At 38.1% G+C, this 22,163-nt stretch overlaps 1 protein-coding gene across 3 annotated transcripts in view; it reads right to left on the bottom strand.

Moving 5' to 3' along the window:
• Positions 1 to 22,163, bottom strand: part of HSD3B7 (hydroxy-delta-5-steroid dehydrogenase, 3 beta- and steroid delta-isomerase 7) — a 562,140-nt gene that overhangs the window by 10,059 nt on the left and 529,918 nt on the right. For all 3 annotated transcript variants that reach the window (XM_044086232.1, XM_044086231.1, XM_044086233.1), the window contains exon 5: positions 6,501 to 6,600. In XM_044086232.1, coding sequence (XP_043942167.1) covers positions 6,501 to 6,600 — 100 coding nt within the window. The remainder of the gene's footprint in view (positions 1 to 6,500; positions 6,601 to 22,163) is intronic.

Raw genomic sequence — 22,163 nt, 5'->3', positions numbered from 1 at the left:
CGGCCCAGGCTGCAAAGGCACTGGGCTGTCCTGCACCAGGAATCAAGAGCCAGAGCTCTCATATCAAGCTAATGTTTGAAATCTAGTAGAAGCTTGACTCCTAGGTGCAGCAACAGACTGTTTGGGAATATGGACTGATGTCAATGCTTCACCTGACAAATTTCTCTCTCTCAGCCATGTGCATCCTTTGGTAGACATTGTACTGAGTGTGATCTCACCCTAATCTGACACCCATAGTGTGACAATCATAAAATTTCCCTTGCATAAGAATACTGCACTATATTTTTGATTGTACTAATGCAGTGGCCGGGGCTGTAGAAAGTGGAGGATGTGCTTTCGTTCTTCCTGAATTAGAAATTAAGAAACGGCTTTCTGGGTGGCCTGTTCAAGGAGGATGTGCTAAATGGACAGGCCTCTGAAGACCTTTTGTATGTCCTGTTAAGGAGGAAACAGGTCTTCACTACAGTGGAAGACCATTGTGAACCTCCTGCATAATCTGCTTCCTGTTTATCTTTTTTACCAAGCAAGGTTCAAAAGGGGAAGAAGCTGCTTCACAGGCTAAGGAAGGTTTTTAAGTATTTTACAGTCTTGCCTCCTCCTGTGAGAGGCAAGTCTCTCAAAAGAATTACTTTACAGACCCAACTGCAATCTGCACAATCCAGCATAGTCTCAATACAAGTTCACAATGAAACATCAAACTTCGTTCAGGCTTGCAGCAGAATTAATGAACAATGAGATGAGATGAGAGTTTAAATTTTATCAGCCAGTTTAGTGGACTGGCAGAAGCAGGATGTTTCTGAATGCAATTGTTCACTGGCAGAGTGGTAACATTAATCAACTTTGCCATTTCACAGTAGCTTTGCTCTGCATGAATTTTTGTCTGTGGCTTTTTATCTGTGGAGTCTGCATGCACTTGCTGTCACTATTTGGGTTTAAACACATGCTCTGCCTTTCTCTAGCACCCCAAAGATATGCAACAGGTGATTGGCATTTCTTCAGTTTGTTTGAAGGTGAACATACACTGTGTGCGTGTCTTTATGTATATTTTGATATTCATGGCTTGTCAAAGGCAGTTTCAGTATGTGCGTGTAAAAAAAATATATATCACTGATTCTTATCTGAACAGCAACACAATATTGCTGAGTGCATACATAATCTTTCTGGGTAGTGGTAAAAAGAAATGCAGTCAACAAGTCATTATCATTCAAAAATAATGCATAAAACGCATCACAGAAGACATAGACCCTTAAACACCAGACTATATAAATCGATTTTGACATGGACTAAGGGGTTGCCTCTGCCCTTAACTCACATATTCCAAAGCAGGACTTGTACAAATGTGTGCAAAGAAAGTAAGAAAGTTGCTGTAGCTTATGTTGGTGACTGGGGATGGATGGTGTGTCATTATTTTTTTAGCTTTCCAAACAATCAAACCTCAGACGTGCACTCATAAGACTGCTACAGCTTGTATGGGGGCAGGCGACAGTATGGTCATTACTACTTTGACTTTTCTCAAAAACTTCAGAGGTGAGCACAGAAGGTCAGAATAGCTTATGTAGGAACATTGTACTGTCTCAAAACAAAAAAAACTGCAATACTTTACTGTGATTTACATCTGACATCAAGCATAGTTGAGGAGAAAAAGGAGTAAGCAGGGAAGACAAGAAGTAAAAGGAGGAAAGGCTAGAAAAGTAAAAGAAAAAAAGACTGTATAGTTAAATTAGATGTATAGCATGCTTCAGCCAGGCTTGGTACATAAGCAGAGACAGCTAGAGGACAAGAACTCCTTTAATGATTGTTTAAGGATAAGAGAATTAGAAATTGATCTGTGGTGGTAGCAGGGTATTCCAGCTTCTGGCTACTGAGTATGAGTAGAGACTTTTCCCTGATGTTTTATTAGGTTTATAGATCATTGGGTGTTTTTCTGCCCTCAGATCTCAGATTTTTTTAATTGAGACACTAGAGACCATCTGAAGAGTAAAGGAGGAAGAGTTAATTGTGACAACATGAGTGGAGTGGGATGGGACAGTTGAAGTATGTCAGCTGCTAGAGGTACTAGGGGTGGAGATTGTGGAAGAAAGAGGGATGGAAGACTTAGTGCGGAGAGAGGTAAATGTGTTTGAGGAGGGCAAGTGGTTAAGTTGGCAATACTGTCAGTAAAATGTGTATTGAACATAGCCGCTGTTTGAAGTGGAGTATTTTCTGGTGATGGGCTAGGGTGTTTTTTGGATCCATAGTAGAGAAGGAAACTAATAGAAGAATATTTTGGGATTCTGTTTACGATTGGTCTGCTGGAAGTTATAAAACTGTTTTTTATTCTTAATTACCTGTTTTTTACCTGGTTACAAAGTTGTTTGAACTTTTGTAGGCTTCCAACGCTTCTGCCCTTTAACCATTTTTTTCCATAGCCTATCTCTATCTGTCATGATGTGTTTAAAAGACACCTCATGACAGCAGTGGGTCTTTTGGCTGTATGAGTAAGGAAGCATGTTGTGTACATGTGTGACAGCAGTTATCTAAAATGTATGACTCTGGTCCTTTGTGCATTCATGTTTATCCCAGTCTAACACCAGAAGGATAGTATCTGCCTTTTTTTTTTTTTGGGGGCTGTGGTAGAGAGGTAGGCACTATTCACATACAGGATTTATATATCCCCACCAAAATTTGTGTTCTCAGTCCTCAATACTGTTTTGTCACCTTTGAACATTAAGCTTTGGACACAACTTTTTTCTTCCTTGAAAAAAATGCAATTTCTTTCCTTATGCATGATTTATTTTAAGGCCATCACTGGATTAAAAGATTGGAAAAATGCTCTAAAATGCACCTCAGAGCAGCTAAACCCCCATGACCTCTTGGTACCTGGTAGTCCTCAGATCCCCTGGCTTAATTCAAATACATCTTGTACAGTTATAACTGTGCAGTCTTGACCAGTTAAAGTGTGTTAAAAAGATGCAAGAAAAAGAGAAGGCAAATAGAAGTTTTTTTATTAGTTGTGACTTATATTCAAGCCATCAATGGAAGAAAAGGAAGTTAATAAAGGGATAAAATGCACCCCATAACATCTAGAAAAACATGGTTTCTGGAAAAAGGTGAAGAGAAAACTAAATGTGAGGAAATTAAGAAAACCAAATCTGTATGATGTGGGGAGGCCATTTTGGAGTGAAACCTGTGGGAGCAGTGGGGATGCATGCATGGGGGAGCAATAAGCAACAGATGATGTCACAAAACCCTTCATCCATAGTACCATTCTAAGGACAGCCCTGCACATAGGATTGTTGTAATGTAACTTCACTGACATTAAATGCCAGTCACTGTGAATGTTCCTCTGTGGGAATGGAAAACTTGATGTAGTACACAGCCCTCTTGTAATGTAAGAGCTTGGTAATTACATTTCAGTCTGTGAGTACATCTCCAAAGGCTTTCTACCTTGAACTAAAATGTTGCTTAAAATGGATGGAAGCAACAGGGTAATACTTGGAAGTGTCTAGGGCCCCAACTTGACACTTGCTGGGGGTTCCCAAAATGCTAACACTGGCCACGTTAGAATGACTGAACTAGCAGATTAGAAGACCTGATGCAAGAGGTTACAAGATTCAAAACAGGCAGACCATATAATATTTAATGTGTAACATATCAAAGTTCTAATTCCTGTGAAGAGCTTTGTATTTAGCTATACAGAAGTTAGAGCACATTTGGTTATGGGTTCTAAAACCTTATAGACAGCTACACATTTGTAAACATAGCTACAGGCAGTAAATGTATAGACCCTGGAAGTATATGTATTGAGTAATGATCATGGATGTATTAACATTCAAATCAACTGAGTCATGGACAGGTATCTCCTCAGCTTGGGGGAAGTGCTACCTGGCACCCTTTGTAAGGGGAAATAAACACTGTAATTTAAGCACTAAAATAAAAAGTTTAATATAAGCCTTACCAACTGATTTGTAAACAATACACAACAATGTGCACTTGGTTACAGGTACTTAGGTTTGCTATGTCAGATGATAACTTTCAGCAGGAGCATATGCATAATTGTAGCAGTAACAAATACAAACTAATGTATAAAATTGCTTAGTTTTCCATTTCTAGTCTGTTGTTCACTCAGTCTGGTCACGTCAGTAGCTGATGCAATATTCATTCACATAATACATGATTATTTCATCTAAGCTGATTAGTCATACCTGAAAGAATGAATGGGCACATATGGAAAGGAGTTGTAAGTTATATAAATGTATGGTGATATCAGAGGAAGCTATATTAATTAAAAGCTATAGCTGTCTGGGCACTGGAGGGACATTGAGCTGTCTTATAAAGTTTTATCAGAAGCCTAGTAGCTCTGTCAGGTATAGCCAAATAAGTTTGATGGAATGGTCATTGGATGTTAAATAAAATATCCGGATGATACCCTCTGGAAATGTTGTTGTTTTTGTTGTGTCTTTCGGCTTTTCCCGGTTAGGGGTCGCCACAGCAGAACTCCGGTCTGCTAATGATTGGTAGTTGATTTTTACGTGCCGAGTTACCAGCCCTGATGCACAACCTTCAACGAAGGTACACCCATTCACGCATGGCTTCACGCAGAAGACGCTCTAGCTATGAATCGAAAAGGACATCGTCTTACTGTGAGGTGACAACCAGATACCAACCAGTAAAACTATGTTAAGAGAAATCTTTCCTTTGACTTATGTGAACACACCTCATCTATGCACAACTCCACTGTCTGCAACCCATCTTAAGACTGAAAACAACCAAAATAGTGATGTTTTCAATAATTCCTGTATCTTGGAGACTAATGTGATAGAAAGAGGCTTATTACAAAGGACACAGTCAGTGCAGATTAATGACAGGGAATTAGGTGTACTAGTCCCTTTTTTCTCAGAAAGAGAAAAAAATTAGGCCTTCTCCCAGAAGGTATAATTTTCACACTCAGTGACTTCCTGCAATTGTGTACAAATAATGCACTGGCATAAGGCCACAGACATTGATAACTATAATTAGATTCTTCTCATGACATTAGCTCAGGTTTCTGTTTACTGGTCTTCTCAGATATATCAGTTAACTTACTCTAAGGCCTAAAAATAATTAAATAAATACAATATAAATATATAAATAAATGCATACATATAAGGTTTACTATCTGGCTTAATCCTAATATTTTAAAATTCAATGAAAATATCTTGCAATAAAATGCAAGTATATAAAGCCAAAAAAAAAAAAACAGATTTACTCATACAGTGGTCTGTTTTACTCACTGTCTCAAAAAAATATTGAACTGATGCACCTTGTTACATTAGTTGCATAAATCAGTTGTCTATTTCCTTCCACAATTCAAAAATTACTTAACATTCTCTATACTTCACAAAAAAAAAAGAAATACAAAGCTTGCTTTTTGTCCTTGCTTAGTTTTAATACTCAAAGAGAAAACTGTTAGATAAAATAATATTTCAATAACATTGGTGATAATAAGAGGAAAAATAAGGTGAGTATACAAACTAAAACAAAAAGTCAGATTAACTTGCACAGCTGACCGTTGTAGCCACTATCTGAAGAACAACATGAAATGGTACCTCTTATAGGTACCACACAAGTCAGTTGACCAGCTCATTCCAAAATTCACAGATCAGTTAAACTATACTTGGCTACACAAAAAATAAGTGAGGCTTGCTGTCGATCCTAATCTACAACTCTCGCAAGAAAAACAAACAAAAAAATAAATAAATTAATGCTGTGCTACAGTGAGAGAAAAAATGCTGTAAGTATATAAATCAAAACCAAGCACTATATTTACTCACAAAGCAGTTTGTTTTAGCAGCTGTGTGATTTAAGTTTATCTTTCTCTGAACAATAAGTCCAGTATTATAGGTTTTGGAAAAGGACCTGTTTAGACACCACAGTTGCTTTAGTTCCCCATAATTACTTACCTCCTGTGGTTCAGTGACAGTTTTCGTCTCCCAAGACATTTTTAACAGCTTTGTTCTTATACATGTTTACTTACTTCCTTTGTTTAATCATGCTTTTGAGGAGATTATTTGGATTCATAGAATGAAATAGACAGTTTGGGGTTATTTTGAACATTATTCTACTGTTTCATAGCACATTTTGTTTTGTTCAGATTGTGTAACTTTTCTCATAATACATTTTCTTTCATTCAGATTGCGAAACTGTTCATATCATCGCTTTCTCAATGATCATTTTTGTGCTCCTGTTGTTTGCAAAATTTAGTGAAAAACTGAGGTTGCAAAAGTATAATGGTTAAGGTATTTACTTCACAAATATAAGGTACAAGGTTTGATTCTCACATTTGAAGAGGAAATTAGCTAGGCTTAAAGTTGCTTGCAAGGGCAGCTAGCCTAGTAATTACCTATGAACCTAAAATAAATAAATAAATCTTAAGTATGTTATATTAAATGCTGGAGTACAGATTAATGTACAGTAGTGAATCATGACCCATCACAGACTTTTGAAAAGAGTACACATAGTTAATACAAATTGCTCTTTACCTGTTTTCCATTTGCTTTGATGACTAGCTTTTCTGCATTTGCTTTACTCTTTGGGTAAGGTTTTCCATGGTAAACATTATACTCAGTCTCCTCATTCCCCCTGCAAAAGTCAGAACAACAAGAGGTAAGGGGTCAGTACAGCAGTGTTTCAAAAGGATATTCCTCTTATCAAAACAGTTTTTTATTTATTCTCAAAGGAAGAACTCTTCTGACACATGCTTGTAATCCTACAAGTTATGCTTACAGAAAAAAACATATGCATAGTAATCAACATGCAGAAATTGTTTTGAAGATGTTTGAAAAAAGATTAATATTTAACTCCCTGTATAATTATCCAATTTTCTTTTGAAATTGCCTTTGACATTACAGCTGTCATTTCCTCTTGTAAAGTATTTTATTCTGCATGAATTATTTTAAACAACGTTTTCCATTCTAAAGCTCAGTACATTCCTTCTTTTAGCATTCAGTATGGCCTAATAATCTTTTTATGTTTTTACTAACAGTCTGTATTGATATTTTCATTGCATGTTCATGATGAAACTTATCATACAAAATTAGGTATCTCATTAAATATCTATAAGCTGTAGAAAAAATTAAACCTGTTAGATAATGCATTTATCCTTTTAATATCTGTGCGTGTGTGTGTGTGTGTGTGTGTGTGTGTGTGTGTGTGTGTGTGTGTGTGTGTGTGTTTGCATATGTATTTATGAGTAGACTGCCTTTGGTCTAAACTATGTTTGGTCAACATCTCTTTAGTCGACTGCATTTGGTCAACTAAACATATGGTTAACAAGTGTGTGAAATCGCACAATTGTCAGGGTTGGGGAATTAGCCCTTCCCCTATATTGCACAATCTCAGAGTTAAGTATATATAATTAGTAGAGGATGTGATGGCTTGCCCCCTAAAAAATATATTTTTTGTTGTTTCTTTTAGTTAAAATTTTGCATGCATACAGGTTGTTTCTTGGAGCCTGCGTGGTCACGTCTCAACTTTGGTGTTGTCAGTGTAGTGCAGCTGATGTTTGAAAGGTTGATTTATGGAAGTTTCAACAAAAGTGAAAATACACACACACACACACACACACACACACACACACACACACACACACAAAACTGTTTTTGCAGAGGATTGAAGAGGCAAGCCATCCCTGACCCCATGTCCCCACATGTACAAATACACTAATTCCAAGATCACACAGAGGTGAAGTAAAAAACACATATTCATACTCCAGTGTTACCAGTTACAGAAGACAGCGCAGTGATCAACTGAAAACAAATAAAACAAAAGAATATTTCTACTTTTGTGGTGGGAGCTTGCACCCAGAAGCCCTATACTTTAGCTTCTCAAAATATATCAAGTCTGAAATCACAGAACATTGAGAAAAGACCACATCTCTTTATCTGTCAGCTGACATCAGTGTATCGCATACAACTCTTCTAATGAATCTGATGTTCAATTAAACACTCCCATTGGATATGACAGCCTCAACTGCAATTTTTAGAGATTCAGGAAAAAGATTGTCTGCAGCAGAGTTATAGTTTTTAGTTTTATGAGATACTTTGTTGTGGTGGAGGTAGGGACAGGTCTGAGAGGGAAGTGAGCTTCTATGGGGTTGTTGGTGGGGGCTTGGTTTGGTGGTGGGGTTGTCTTTGATAAGTGAGGCTACAACTTGAAGGAAGTATTTATGAAAGTTATTAGCAAATTTTAATGAAGTCTCTTCTGGGGAGGGACTGGGTTGCTGACTTTGGCCTGGATTTAGCAGATTTTGGTCTGATGACCAGAATTTTTTAGGATTATTTTGGTGTATCTGCTGTAAGTTAAATTAGTGGAGTTTTTGTCATGCCTTATACTGTGTTTGCTTTTATTTCTATTCTATCTTTAGTTAAGAAGTTTTTCCTGGGATTGTTGGTGTGCCAAGCTTTCCAGACCTTGTCTCTAGGCACCATTAGTTGCTTACTGTTTTTGGATAGCCATGTTGGTGGATTAAGTTTAACTCCTTTTTCAGCTGATGGGAGCATGTTCATTCAATATATTGATAAAGGTTTTGTTAAATTCAAGGCTCAAGTCATCTAAAGGAAGATTTTTTTAACATATTTCAATTGTATTGCTTGAGAGTGGAGATGAAATTGTCTACATTAAAACTGTATAGGATACACATTCTTGTAAGCGTGATGTTTTGCTGTATTGCTCTCAAACATGTTAGCACAACTGGGCAGGTGTTCAGTTAGGTTGTTAGACAGTGTGCCATAGCTACAGATATTATTGGGTTTTGCTGAGACTTCCAGTCTGGAGTAGAGGCCTTAGAGAAGGGCTTATTATATCTTTTGATGTTGCTTAAATCATATTTTGGAATGGTACCTGCCTCCCTACCCTCCCCCAATATAGTCACCTTCTCTGTACCTGTCTGGTGTTAGATTCAGATAAAAGTGAAAGAACAAATTGCCAGAATTATATATTTCAAGCTGTTGCTGAAATTCATATACATAGCCTGCCTTCTCACCATTACTATGTAAAGACAGCCATCTTCTGAGTAGACTGGGATGAACTTGAAAGAACAAATGTCTACAGTAATATATTTTAACTTACTGCTGTCAAAAGTATGCCTTCTTACCCCCACTACAAAAAAAAAAAAAGCTACTTGTATGCACTTCTTGTGTTCGATGACAATTATGCATTCCATTTTGTTGCTGTTAGACAATACTCTACCATACACAAGCAATAGTGACCTTCTGTGCACATCTTTGAGATTCATTTATGGGGGAAGTTAAAGAAATAATAACCACAATGTCCACAGCCACCAAACATGCAATGGAAACCTTCTGTGTACACCTCTGAGCAGGACTAGATTTAGACTAGGTGGGACCCAGGGCAGAGGTTGATGATGGGGGTTGGGGTTGACTTCGTGATTAAGGAGTTACCTCACAGACACAAAGTACAAGATTTAATTCTCACCTTCAGAGAAATTGGCTAGGCTAAAAATGGCCTACAATGGCAGCTAGCCTAGTACTTACATATGAACCTAATTCTTTGTCAAACCAAGCCCCAGAAACTCGGATGGTCTAGATTTTGTCTGATACATTTTTTAAGTCTATTTTTTAAGGATAATTATTTGTAGACTGTTTGTTTATTTATTTATGTATTTATTTATTTATTTATTTATTTACCAGAATATTCTGAATGTGTACAAGGCCCCTTTTCAGCAGCAGCCCAGGGACAGAGGCTACACACTAAATACATACATTCATTTTTCAAATGGTTGCAGTAAGAAACATAAGTATAAGTCTAATAAAACAATAGAAAAATGACAGTTAATGGTTAGGAAACAAAAAGTGTATGTTATAACAATGAATTGTAATTATTATATCAAGAGAGAAAATAAAAATAACACATTAACATTAAGAACAGCTAAGTAGAGCTACTGAAGCACAGGAATATGTTATCTGCATGGTACATGTTACAGAAATGGCTACAGCCCTAAATTAATCATTCAACAAGAGAGAAAATGAGATACATGTGAGCAACCAGCAGCAAATAAGCAGAGCAACTACAGTACTGTGTATGTTATTAATGTTGGTTTGTGGGTTTAGGCTTGTATACAGCATTTATGGATGAGAGGTTTGACTGCGATAGGTGGGATAAGAAGGATACGATGAGTAGTTTAAAGGTACAGAAGAAGAGTGCAAGTCATGGATTGTGAAGTATGGCAGAATGACAATAAATAGATGCAGATATACTGAGATGAAAGATAGAAGACCATACTAAAGTAAGTTTGATAAGGTATGTAGGAGAGAGATAGTTTAATGGAAGGGTTTAGACATAAGGTATGGGATGGTAGGTGGAGAGGACTCATAAGAAAAGAGCAGGAAGCAAGAGGGTAAATTAAATAATGTCAACAACATTATTAATTGTGGTTGGATAGTTATGTTATTTGGAGGAAGAAGCTCAGTGGGTATTAAAGAGTTGAGGTATTACACTGGTGAAAGGCATGAACATGACCATGTTTAAATGTTATGCGGTTATGATGAGTTTGTCCCAGTTTAATTTCTCTGAAGCTTTTGGGTTTCTAATACCTTGATAGGAATGGACTCCATTCATTAGTCAAAGTATGATTAAAGTGTGCGAAATTAGTACTGTTTCACTCTGATGTCAGCCAGACGTGCTCTTCGCAGCATCAGCAACGTGCCCAGAACTAACTCCTTCTGCAATTCAGATGGAGTTACATGTATCAGTAACATATCTAAATAAGACTGCAAATTCTTTTTTATACGACCCACTGCTCCTACTACTATTGAAACTGTCTGGGTATCCTTCTTTCACATTTCCCTTGTTTCTGCCTGCAAATCCTTGTATTTATGACTTTGTGTTTCTCTGTACTTAAGGCACTGTAATCACTGAGTTCAGCAATTTCAGTGATTGAAGCTGCATTTGTCTTCTTTTCATGGACTACTACATCTCGGGTTTCCTGCATCTGTTTTTTAAACTGTTGGTAATGGATAATCCTATGTGATATAAACTTCATCATTCTCAATAATGCTTTGTGGATTATGGTTCTAGTGCTTCTCAGCTACTTCAAATAGTGTAATGTTTGCACAATCCCCATTGCGACAGTCTCGCTACATTATTATACCTTTCAGTATAGAGGCCCTCTGTCATTAGTGTTTTACACCCAGGAACAAGATTGTGACTGTTTCTAGTTCTGTTTTACACAACAATAATTTATCTGTTTCTCCCACAGTAATCTATTTAAACATTGTTTCACACAAATAGTAAACACAGCAACATATTCTAACCTACTTCTTACAGATGCATGCTACTCCTGTAAAGTCAGATTGATGATTGGTTAACCTTAGCATAGAACAGCAGGGTCAGTCATTTTTTCTGTCCACAGTACCTATCAAGTATAGCCACATTCTTGACTCAGTGCACCTCATATGTCTGATTGTGATAAAATAATGGCCAGAATAATGTATTTCATCTGTGTTTCACACAAAAGTAGCCACAGTAAAGTATCGCAACTTACTCATATAAATAATCACCAGTCTTTCAAAGCCTGAATAATAGTTATTTAACTTGAACAAATGGCAGCATGGTCAGTTATTTTCTTCCATAGATGGCTTAATGACTTTGTTAGGTTTGTCATTCTCTTAGGTTGTGTTACATCATAAATAATGTAGACTAATATTTCACTGTCACACGTTTTGTTAAATTCTTGAAAGAAACTGCATCAAATAATATTCTTTAGGGAGGACCACTGTAGCAGTAAATCATAACATTTAGGTTTACCCACTTTCTGCATCCTGTTTCTCAGATGGATTTTCCAAATACTGTCTGTCTTCCCAGAAGCAACCAAAATACATCTTGAAAGTTCCACAGTAATAGGCCATTGTTAGCCGAAGGATCCCTAATATTTTCCTCATTTTTTTTCACATTTTTGAGTGCTTCTCATACTCTGAGTATCGCTGGTCCCCAAGTCATGCTAAAAAATGTTTTTGCTTGGCATTGGCTGATGCTGTAGTTGCTATTTTATTTTTTTTTTGTTTGTTTATTTCATAGTCATTTTATCATCTTCTATCAGGAACTGGAGATGTCCTCTCAGTTTTATCACAAGACAAGGTTCTGCCTGAAATAAAATGGTGAGCAAGTGTGTTTATGTTAGGCAAATAAAAACAAATGTTTGCCACACCTTGTTATGTTTAGGCCTACACCTTAATATAAATGATTGTGAGAACTGTGCAAGATTTAAGCTGGCTGCAAAGTTAATGAGTCTGAACTCTGAAGGTTATAAACTCCTAATTAACAAAACATTTTCTTAAATCTTTAGAGAAGAATTAAAAGAAAATGTGTTTCCCCAAACCTGAAAGGTCAGGAAAGATGAAAGAATAAAGACAGTCATTCATAAGATGCCTGAAAACATTCCAAGAAAGAAACTATCCAGGCTGCTAACTCTGGTAAAGAGAGGCAGTCAGCAAGTTCTGTCAAGCCAGATGGATCCCCTATGGCTACTCCAAAGGAAAAAGAAAATAAGACAAACACAAAAGTATCTATGGTGTGCCACTATTGTTAGTTTTCAGATGTACATAGAAAAACAAGGGAATACATTGGTACCTACCTTCAAGCTGTCAAGGGTTATACTGTAGGTGAAACAGGTACTGGAATCAGAATGTGCCATTGTAAAGAACCTACTGCCATAACAGCAAATAAAGGTATTACAACATTTCAAGTAGCTACCAGCTATCCTGCATGAGCCACACTTTACTTAAGTTATACGTTTCACATTTGATGGCCAATGCATGCCCTTATTTATGCTTGCTGAATGCAGTCTTGCACAGGTATATGTAATGGATTATCTGTTTACCAGGAAAAAGTCCCAACTCTAGAAAAACAGTATGGTGGCTGAGTTTTGTGAATGCTGAAAGAGACTTTTGCAGCTATGTCTTACTTATGCTTGCCCCCCACAATAGTATAGTGAATTAAGCTTTGGCCTAGTAGAGGTCTTAAATGCAGGAAGACATTTTAGTGATTATGGCATTTGCAATGTGCATCTTGATCTGTACCCCTTGTTGGAATTCAGACTGGATATATTAGATACCATGATATTATGGTGCTTTCCCAAGGGAAAGGCACCTCCTTTATGAATCACTCTGGAGAAGTCATAGAGACTGGTCTAGCATAACTTCTGAAGTTGATATCTCTGTTTGGTAGAGGATGTTATACTATATATGTCTTTTGTGGAAGCACATTATATTTTTATTATTATTATTACTATAGACTGCGGTGGTGGTGCTGCAGTAGCGTTGTCGCCTCACAGTAAGATATTGTCCTGTTCGATTCTCAGCTAGAGCATCTTCTGTGTGGAGACATGCGTGAATGGGCGTACCTTCATTGAAGGTTGTGCGTCAGGGCCGGCAACTCGGCACGTAAATATCTACTGCCAATCATTAGCGGACCGCAGTTCCGCTGGGGTGACCCTAACCGGGAAAAGCCGAAAGATACAACAACAACTATTATTACAGAATGATTTACTCCTTCTGTTTATCCTTGGTGCCATAATTAATCCTTTACCCTGTTTCCAAGTTCTTCTTAAAACAATTTCTTAATATCTCATGCCATCATCTTTTAGTTTATGATCACTCCATCAGTTAATTTCACAGTGGCATTATCACTAATGGCTAATGAGAGTTTAACTAGACATCTCTGATGCTCTCTAACCTGGTCACAGCCACATTCAGAATTTGGTCCTTTTTGGTATAGTCCAACACAAGTTGACTGAGGCCCTAATGGTCCAATGCCTCAGTCAAGTCATGCTCCATCTCTGTTTTGGAGCTTGGTATCTCCCAATTTGCACCTGGAAGAGACTGTAATACTCTTCCTCCTGCCCCACTTTCTCTATTCTTTCCTCCAGGCTATTATCCTCTTCTATTGACATGTCAGGGGTCCAATACATTTTAGCATTCCCATCCTCCCTTCCTTTGTCTTAACCACTAGGGCATTTACCTTAGATTCTAACTATTTCCCCTTACTTACTGTCTTCATGGAGTGGTGTTTTGCATCTCAAGCCAACTACTTTTTAATTCATTTATGTTGTTCATCTGCAATGCTGTGTCACCTTTTTCCTTTTTTTCCTGTTGGCTGAGTACTTGCTTGTTTACTCCCTCTTCCTCTTCAGTGATATGACCTCCATCATTCATTTTTGTTTAAAGGTACAATCACTGAGATGTGATTTTCATGTCAGAGACCCATTTCACTACAATCTGGTCTCCTTGCCACCCTTAAGCAGACTCTTGATCCTGTTGATGGTACAGTCTCCAGTCAACAAAACTGCCTTCTCTCTCCTATTCCTGCACTGGCTCTTGCCACTTTCAGTTTATTACCCATGCCTACACTCTTCCAATCTGCAACCATTTCCTGTCCAGTTCAACTAACTCCACCCCTTCTCACTGTCTGTGATGGCTGCCTCACTCTGTAGGATGCCTCTGATACCCTTCCCATCTTTACAGATCTCTACCTAGAAACCCTTTCCTCCATTCTGTCCCACTCATCCTCTGCCTCTTCCTTCTAGCTGAGGGCTCTTCTTTGCCATCTTTCATCAGCTCTTCTCATTGTGTTGATTTCTGCATAGCCATTTTTGTCTCTATTTATCCTTTATTATGTCCTACTGCTGTCTGCACCTCTCCCTTCACGTTGGATTTCATCTCCTTGGCCTCTTTTTCTGGGCTTTCTCCATGTATATTAATTTGTGCCTCACCATTTCCTGTATTTCTCTTATAACCTCTGCATGTGTATTCTTTCCTTTATATTCCAACATCTTCCTTTTCCACCTTTTCCTGACCAACACTAACCTGCTGTTGTCTCTACTACCAGTCCAACTTTTCTTGTCTTGCTAGACAGTCCACTGCCATCCCTAACTCTGTCTCCTCTGAAGTTCTCCTGCAAACCTCACATCCTTTCCTACAATAGAGCTCCCTCAATCAGTGTGCTACCCTACCCGCTAGGTCTATCACCAGTCTATCTCCTACTTTTCTTACCCAGCCTGCCCTCTTCCTATCTTGCTAGTCCATTCTTGAATTCGTCACTTTTTCTTGTGTGTGTGTGTGTGTGTGTGTGTGTGTGTGTGTGTGTGTGTGTGTGTGTGTGTGTGTGTGTGTGTGTGTGTGTGTGCATCTGCACATGTGTGTGTGGAGTCTATGACAAATTTTTGAATGCTCAAAATTTCAAACATTACATGGTTGAGACCAAACGTTCAAATTTTTAAGTGTTCGAAGACTGACTTTCAGTGGTGCCATATGGTGCAGATAGGAAGAATTTTCCTTTTCTGCACTGAAGTGCGGTCTGGGAGTTGGTATATATAAGTGGGGGTTGTGGAAGGTGCATGGGGGCTTGCCCCCCCTACTCACACTGTTAAAGTGTGTTTTTCTTTTTTTTATTTGATGTTCGAACATCCAAATGTCGAACATTTGGTCTCGACCATGTAATGTTCAACATTTTGGATGTGTGTGTGTGTGTGTGTGTGTGTGTGTGTGTGTGTGTGTGTGTGTGTGTGTGTGTGTGTGTGTGTGTGTGTGCGTGCTCATGTGTTTGTATGCATTCAAACTCTCTCCCTGTTCTCCAGTTCCATTCAACACAACTTTAAAGAAGTATAGCTACATCTCAACATGTTTAACCACTCTAGGATTGTTTTTGACTATCTACGGACTTTCCAGAGGTAGGCTACTCTTTATGTTTTTATCATGCTTCAGTTTACAGCTGTTTTAGTTATGAATCTAACCACTTTAATGTCACCATATTCTTAAAGGAATACGAAGAAATAAAGGCTGTATGTTCAAAATTAATATTACTAATACAAGCGAGAGCTCTCTTTATGAGCCATGGGCATTAGTCTACTTGGAGTAGACTTTCATACTGATTACAGGCAGCATCTGCTTAGGCCATTCAACTCCATGAAAGGGAAATCACCCCAATAAACAAAATCTGTTCCTGCATGGAAGTTGACCAAAGCAGTAATCATCCAGAAGAAAAGTTCCAGTTCACGGCCAGTGAATGGACTATTCCAAAAAATGATGACTGAGCATGAAAAGTTGACAACACAATATTGACATGTTAGTACACATGCACCGAGCACTAATCCAACGGCATGCAAAAATAAACATTAAAAAACAAACAAACAAAAAAAAAGAAATGGTAGTTGAACCCTACATGATTTTCCACAGGGGTAGGGTCTGTTTAAGAACAAACCCCTTATTCATTCCCAAAGTGGTTTCAGTTCCCTTTGAATCAACCTGTCAATCTCTCAGTTTTTACCCAAAACCTAAAAAAACACTGAGGAAGGATTCTACCTACTATAGACATGCATCATCAGCTCAGGTACTATCAATCAGCTATTTAGTTCTTATCAAGGGGCAAAAAAAGGACACCTGATGCCTAAACAGACAGTTTCCAGTTGGCTACCCTCAGCTATTGCTTTTTGTTATTTACAATATAGCAAATGTATTCCAGGCAGTATCAAGGCACATTCTGCTAGAGCCTTGTCTTCTGTGATGGCAGACTAGGAAAGGATGGACTCTAGAAACATTCTGGAAGCAGCTACATTGTCCTCTATACATTACAAACTAGATTCTTTTGTGAGGTCCAGGTCTAGCTTTGCTAGGACCATTCTTGAGTGGCTCCTGGATCTGTATCCTTCCTCTTCACAGGTTGGATAGTTTTTGGTAGTCAACCCATATAGCCTAAAGGCTATGGCATCAGGGGGAATGATGAACATAGTACAGTTATATAAGTTGCACTTACCTATAACAATAGATGTTTGAATTCCTCACTGTGGTAGTAGCCACATCCAATATCCATCCATCCCCTCTTGTAGATATAATTGGGATATAAGGTAGGATTTTGTTGGTTTCTACTTGATATGCTTCCTTGTTGTTATTGACTGATTGATTCAGGATTGTTAGGCTCTTTTCTCCTTGTAAGGGTAAGAAAGTTCTGAAGAAATCTTGACTCTTACTGCTGATCCCCTACTCCTTGAGTTCAGCCAATCAGTAGTCAGAATGAAGGTAATGGTATCCACAGCTTTTTGAATCTCGTCAGTTGTTGTTTCTTGCACAGGAAAGAACCCCATATGGCCTAAAGGCTACTGCAGCATTGAGAAATTTGAATATCTACTGTTATCAGTAACTGCCACTTACAAAACTGTTTATTAAGACAGAAATAGTTCAGGTTTTCTATTCCCATGCCCTAATTTCTTTCATTTATGTAACAAGTTTTGGTACTTTTCCATTATCAGGGCAACAGATGTAATGAGCGGTTGGACTGTTACCATGGTGTCGCATCTAGAACAGGCTGTTAAGAATACGTTGCAGAATACAATGAAGCAATCGGACATTTCTCAAAGAACAGTCTACCGAAAGGAAACTGCACCCAAGCAGCATCAGACATATTAAATACACTTGCAATCCTCCTCAGATTTTACTTACCAGCAGAGAAGCATAAATGGAACCCATAAATTTGAAACTTCTGTAGAAAATGTAGGAACTGCTGTAGACATGGCCAAAATGCTTCAACCATGGGCATGCTAGTATGCAGTGCTGTCGGCAGCATGAGGCACTGCTTAAAACCTAGGAATGTACAGTTTTGAAAACTGGGGGGGGGGGGTAACTAAAAATGTTCAAAACTAAGCACAGATTTCTTCTACACTGAATATTCTCTGGAGGCATAAACACAGAGAAGAAGTCATAGTACACACAAATATTTGTAATATTTCGCTATGATGATACTGCTGCCACTGATGTATATGCAAAAACTTATACTTTGCTTGTAGAGTGTCACCGAAGGTATTAGTTAGTTAAATTAAAACATGTATGCATACATCAACAGCAGCAGTGTCATCATTGCTACCGTGGGCTGACATTCCAACTGCTCATTACAGCTGTTGCCCCAATAACTTAAAATACCCAAGTTTTTATGCAATGTATTGTTTTAATTAGAAGAAAACGCTCTAACATAACAGGAAAAATACACAAATCATGATGCTACACATAGCATATTTTCCTAAATAAGACTATTTTGAATTTCATTTGGTGGACTTGTGGTGATATATATAATTTGCTATAATTTTTTACAGATTTTTTTCAGATTTTTATCTTCTGCCATCTGATGTTTTACCTCATTTCCTTACTGCAGCCACAACAAGGGATGACCAGACCAGACACATCTGACTTGTATGGTATTTATTTATTTACACTTTGTTTACTGAGGTAGTCCCATTAGACCACCGGTGGCTTGTTTTTGCCATTTGTCCTAAGTTTGTTTCGGTCTGGTACTGCTGTTTCTGTACAGTTGTTTATATGTTCATACAGACCTTTTGTGTATGCCTCTGCATAGGTTTCTGTGTTTTCTGGGTTTGAGGGAAGCTTGGAAATTAGCTATGCCACCACTTAATAGGAGGTAGCTTGCCTTAGAAAGGTTCTTAAAGGTTTTGGGGTTAGTTAGAGATTCTAGTTTTATATTAACTTCAAGGGGGACTGCTTTGTGATTTGATCTAACCAGTGATGACATCATACTTGGGGGTGCAACACTCTCTCATATTTCTGAGTACCAGGTCTAAGATATTTGTATCCGTAATGGGAGTGCAGACTAGCTGCTCCAGGGAATTCGCATTGACAAAGTTTAAAAATCTTTGAGCCTGCAAGTTAGTGGTTGTGTATGCTTCCCAGTTAATGAAGGGGTAGTTGAAATCACCCATGCATATGGTATTGGACTGAATGGTAAATGATTCTTGCAAATTCAGGTATCATGTATGGTTTTCCTGGTTTATGGTGGGGAACCTGTAGCTAGCAAAGATATGGTAAGTGATTTTTCCTATGGTTAGTTGAACATGGAGTAGCTCAGGCATGTCACATTGTTTTACCAGTCTTCAAGTGTGTTTATCCTTTATGTAGACGGATAGACCTCCACCTTTTGCCCTTTCATGTGCAGTGGGTGGTCAGAATGTGTGAAAGGCATTGTAGCCTTGCACTACCAGGATGCTTTCTGTGATTTTGAACCATGTTTCAGTAACTGAACACACATCAGCATTCTCCAAGTTGTGGTGTGCTTCCAGTGAATGTAATTTCTTACTGATACTCCTCGCATTGAGCAGTAATACCTTTATCTTATCCTGAGTAGATTTTGCTGTGTTGAAAGCTTTGTCTGTTTAATGCCTTAAAAAGACACTATAGGGGTGGGTAATGTTTTGGTCACTATTTGAAAGCCTAGTGGTGACAGGTGACGACCACTGCTGGCAAAGCAGCATGGCCTGTCAATCATGTTCTCCCAGGCTGACAAAAGTTGAACCCCTTTGGATTGACACCAGTAGAGAAACCAATTATTAAGGTCAATCATTTTCTGTTTGTACTGTGGCATCATCCTTGGAGATGGTAGGATGCTGCTCAGTGCCAGGCTCATACCTGCTGGTATTGTGACATCATCCTTGGAGATGGTAGGATGCTGCTCAGTGCTAGGCTCATACCTGCTGATATTATGGCATCATCCTTGGAGATGGTAGGATGCTGCTCAGTGCTAGGCTCATACCTGCTTTTATTGTGGTATCATCCTTGGAGATGGTAGAATGCTGCTCAATGCTAGGCTCATACTCATATGTGGCACATATTCTGAGGACACAGCCATGTCTCTCTTAAAATAGTCCAGGAGGTACATCTCAGGTCATTTACATCCACATGGACTATAACTGAGTCATACTGGTATTGAGGTTTAGCGACATGAGTGCTTTCATGATCTGGTGAATCCTGGCCAATGACAGACTAACTGTAAACTTTTTCTTATCCAGCCTGGTGAAAGGGACATCAGTGTATCTCATAATGGAGTCTCCTATGACCAAAATATTGGGAAGTGCGGTGTTACACCTTACGGGTTTGATAGTTCAGACTCTATGAAATGTAGTTTTATGTGTTGTGCTGGGAGTTGTCTGGTTTGGATGCATGCAGAGTTTCTGAGGACTGCGTCTGGGAGGCCATTGAGGTTTGGGTAAGTTACATGTGATCACCACATATGTGGGTCTATTTGTTTAGTCCTTTGTAAGTCCGGTGAGTGTTGTGTTCTGCCACTGACAACCAGTTTGGCATTTTTTGTGTTGGCATGTGAGAGTCTTGCATCCAGTTACATTGTGTAACTACATCTCTCACATACTATATTTGATTGTTTCAGAATTAAGTGCTTGTCAGCGTATATGAGGAATTGTTACATTGCCTTTGGATGCCCTTGTCCACCAAGCTAGATGCAGAGAAAGCAGGATAGTGCCTATCCATGGTTGCAGGTCCTTAATATGTACTTTACAAAGGAACAGAATGGGGTATTTTTGCAACCAGATGGGGAATGGCTGCTTACTTAGTGTAATCTACAGTTACCCTATACGGCGATCCTGCCCAGTGCACAAACCAGCTGCTGTTTGAGTAGCAAGAGCTCTGAGTGCTGTAATAATGTAATCTAGCGCTAACTAAATGCAGCAATGCTGCTCAGTGTGCAGTCTAGTAGGGAACTGTGAAAAGTTTCAGAGATAGTTTTTATAGGGAAAATGACAACTTCCAATGATTGCATATATACAGGGCACCACTAACAGCTGCTGCATGGACAGCAGTGTAAGACAAATGTAAGGCTTATATTCAAGCAGAAAACAAAACAAGTTTCAAAGTATGCACACAGGCCAATTAGCTTAGCATGCAATAAGCTTTCTATCAGCAGTTCTCAGCTCAGGTAGGTGAAATCAGCCGTTTCCTGCCACAAAAATGCATGCTTTGACATTCTTTGACACATGTCTAAAAGTACCGAAAATAGCAGCTACAATGTATTTAGAGTACTTAAATTGCAGAACATCACCCCTTACAACAGTGGCAAAATGTGATTTAAAACTCAAAGCAAGTGCTGGAAAAACAATAAACAGGACAGAAATCTTTGAGAATTTAATGAAAATAAGCATTACAAGAGCAAATTAAATTTCATTTTTATTGCCAAGGATGGCTTCAGATATCTCAAACTGTCTGGCATCACCACCAAATGATGAACAGCTCTGAATAACTTAGCCAAGAGTTGTACAAACCCTAGATTTATATACAAGCAGAAATAAGGCAAGCTTTAAAGTAGGTGTGCCCACAGGCTAATCACGTAAGTGCACAGTAAGTTTTGCACCAGCAATTCCTAGCTCAGATAGGAAAAATCAGCCCTCTCCTGCCACAAGAGTGCGCACTTTGACAGTCTTAAAGTAAAGTGACTGGTTTGGAGCGCAGGTGTTAGGGAACCACAAACACAGATGTCTAAAAGCACTGAAAACAGCAGATACAATGTATTTAGAGAACTACAATTGCAGAACCGCAGCCCTTAGAGCAGTGGAAAAATGCAACTTAAAACTAAACTTTTACAGATCATGAAGGTATTTGGGTTGTAATGGGGACTAATAGGAATGTGATTTATCAAAGTAAGGGCTTAAAAAAGCTGAATGCAACTACTTTACAGAAGGACTTTGAATGGGAAACTAAAATAATATGGAAATAAAATGAAATGAGATTTGCGTATGAGAATTGTATTATGTGGTGAATCACACATAAAGAAAAAGTTAAGAGAATATATGTTAAAAGAGAAAAAGAATATTATAAAATAGAGAAGTTAAAGTATAGTGGATTAGTACACAACATGAGGTTATACAATGATAAGTTTAATGAAGTATCTGTTCAAAGACAGAAAGAACTGTATGAGGTAAATAAGAGTAGGTTGCACAATTTATTGCAAAAGCAAGAATGGTTGGTACAAGGTACAAAGGAAGAGATTTTGCCTTATTTAGGAAAGAAATGAACCAATATGTGTATGGATAGTTTACAGCATAAAGATGGAGAAATTATAAGAACTCAATTAGCGTTGAACAGGAAGTCAGTAGATTTTTAAATGAGATGTATAAAGAAGAGAAGATGTATGTTTTAAAACTTTGGACGGTTGAACAAATAACAGATGTGGATAAAAAAAAACAAAATTAATAGAACTTATCACAGTATCTGGAATTAAAGACATTTTGAGTAAGATATGTCAATTTACAGTTCTAGAACTAGATGGTTTAGATTATGCCTGGTATAAAAGTTTAAAAGATAACAATTATAAGATATTAGATAAAGTATTCAATGAACGGA

This window comes from Protopterus annectens, chromosome 10.part0 (assembly GCF_019279795.1).
Source record: "Protopterus annectens isolate FY-2018-M chromosome 10.part0, PAN1.0, whole genome shotgun sequence".
Taxonomy (NCBI): Eukaryota; Metazoa; Chordata; order Ceratodontiformes; family Protopteridae; genus Protopterus; species Protopterus annectens.
This window is presented reverse-complemented; position numbering and strand designations above follow the sequence as displayed.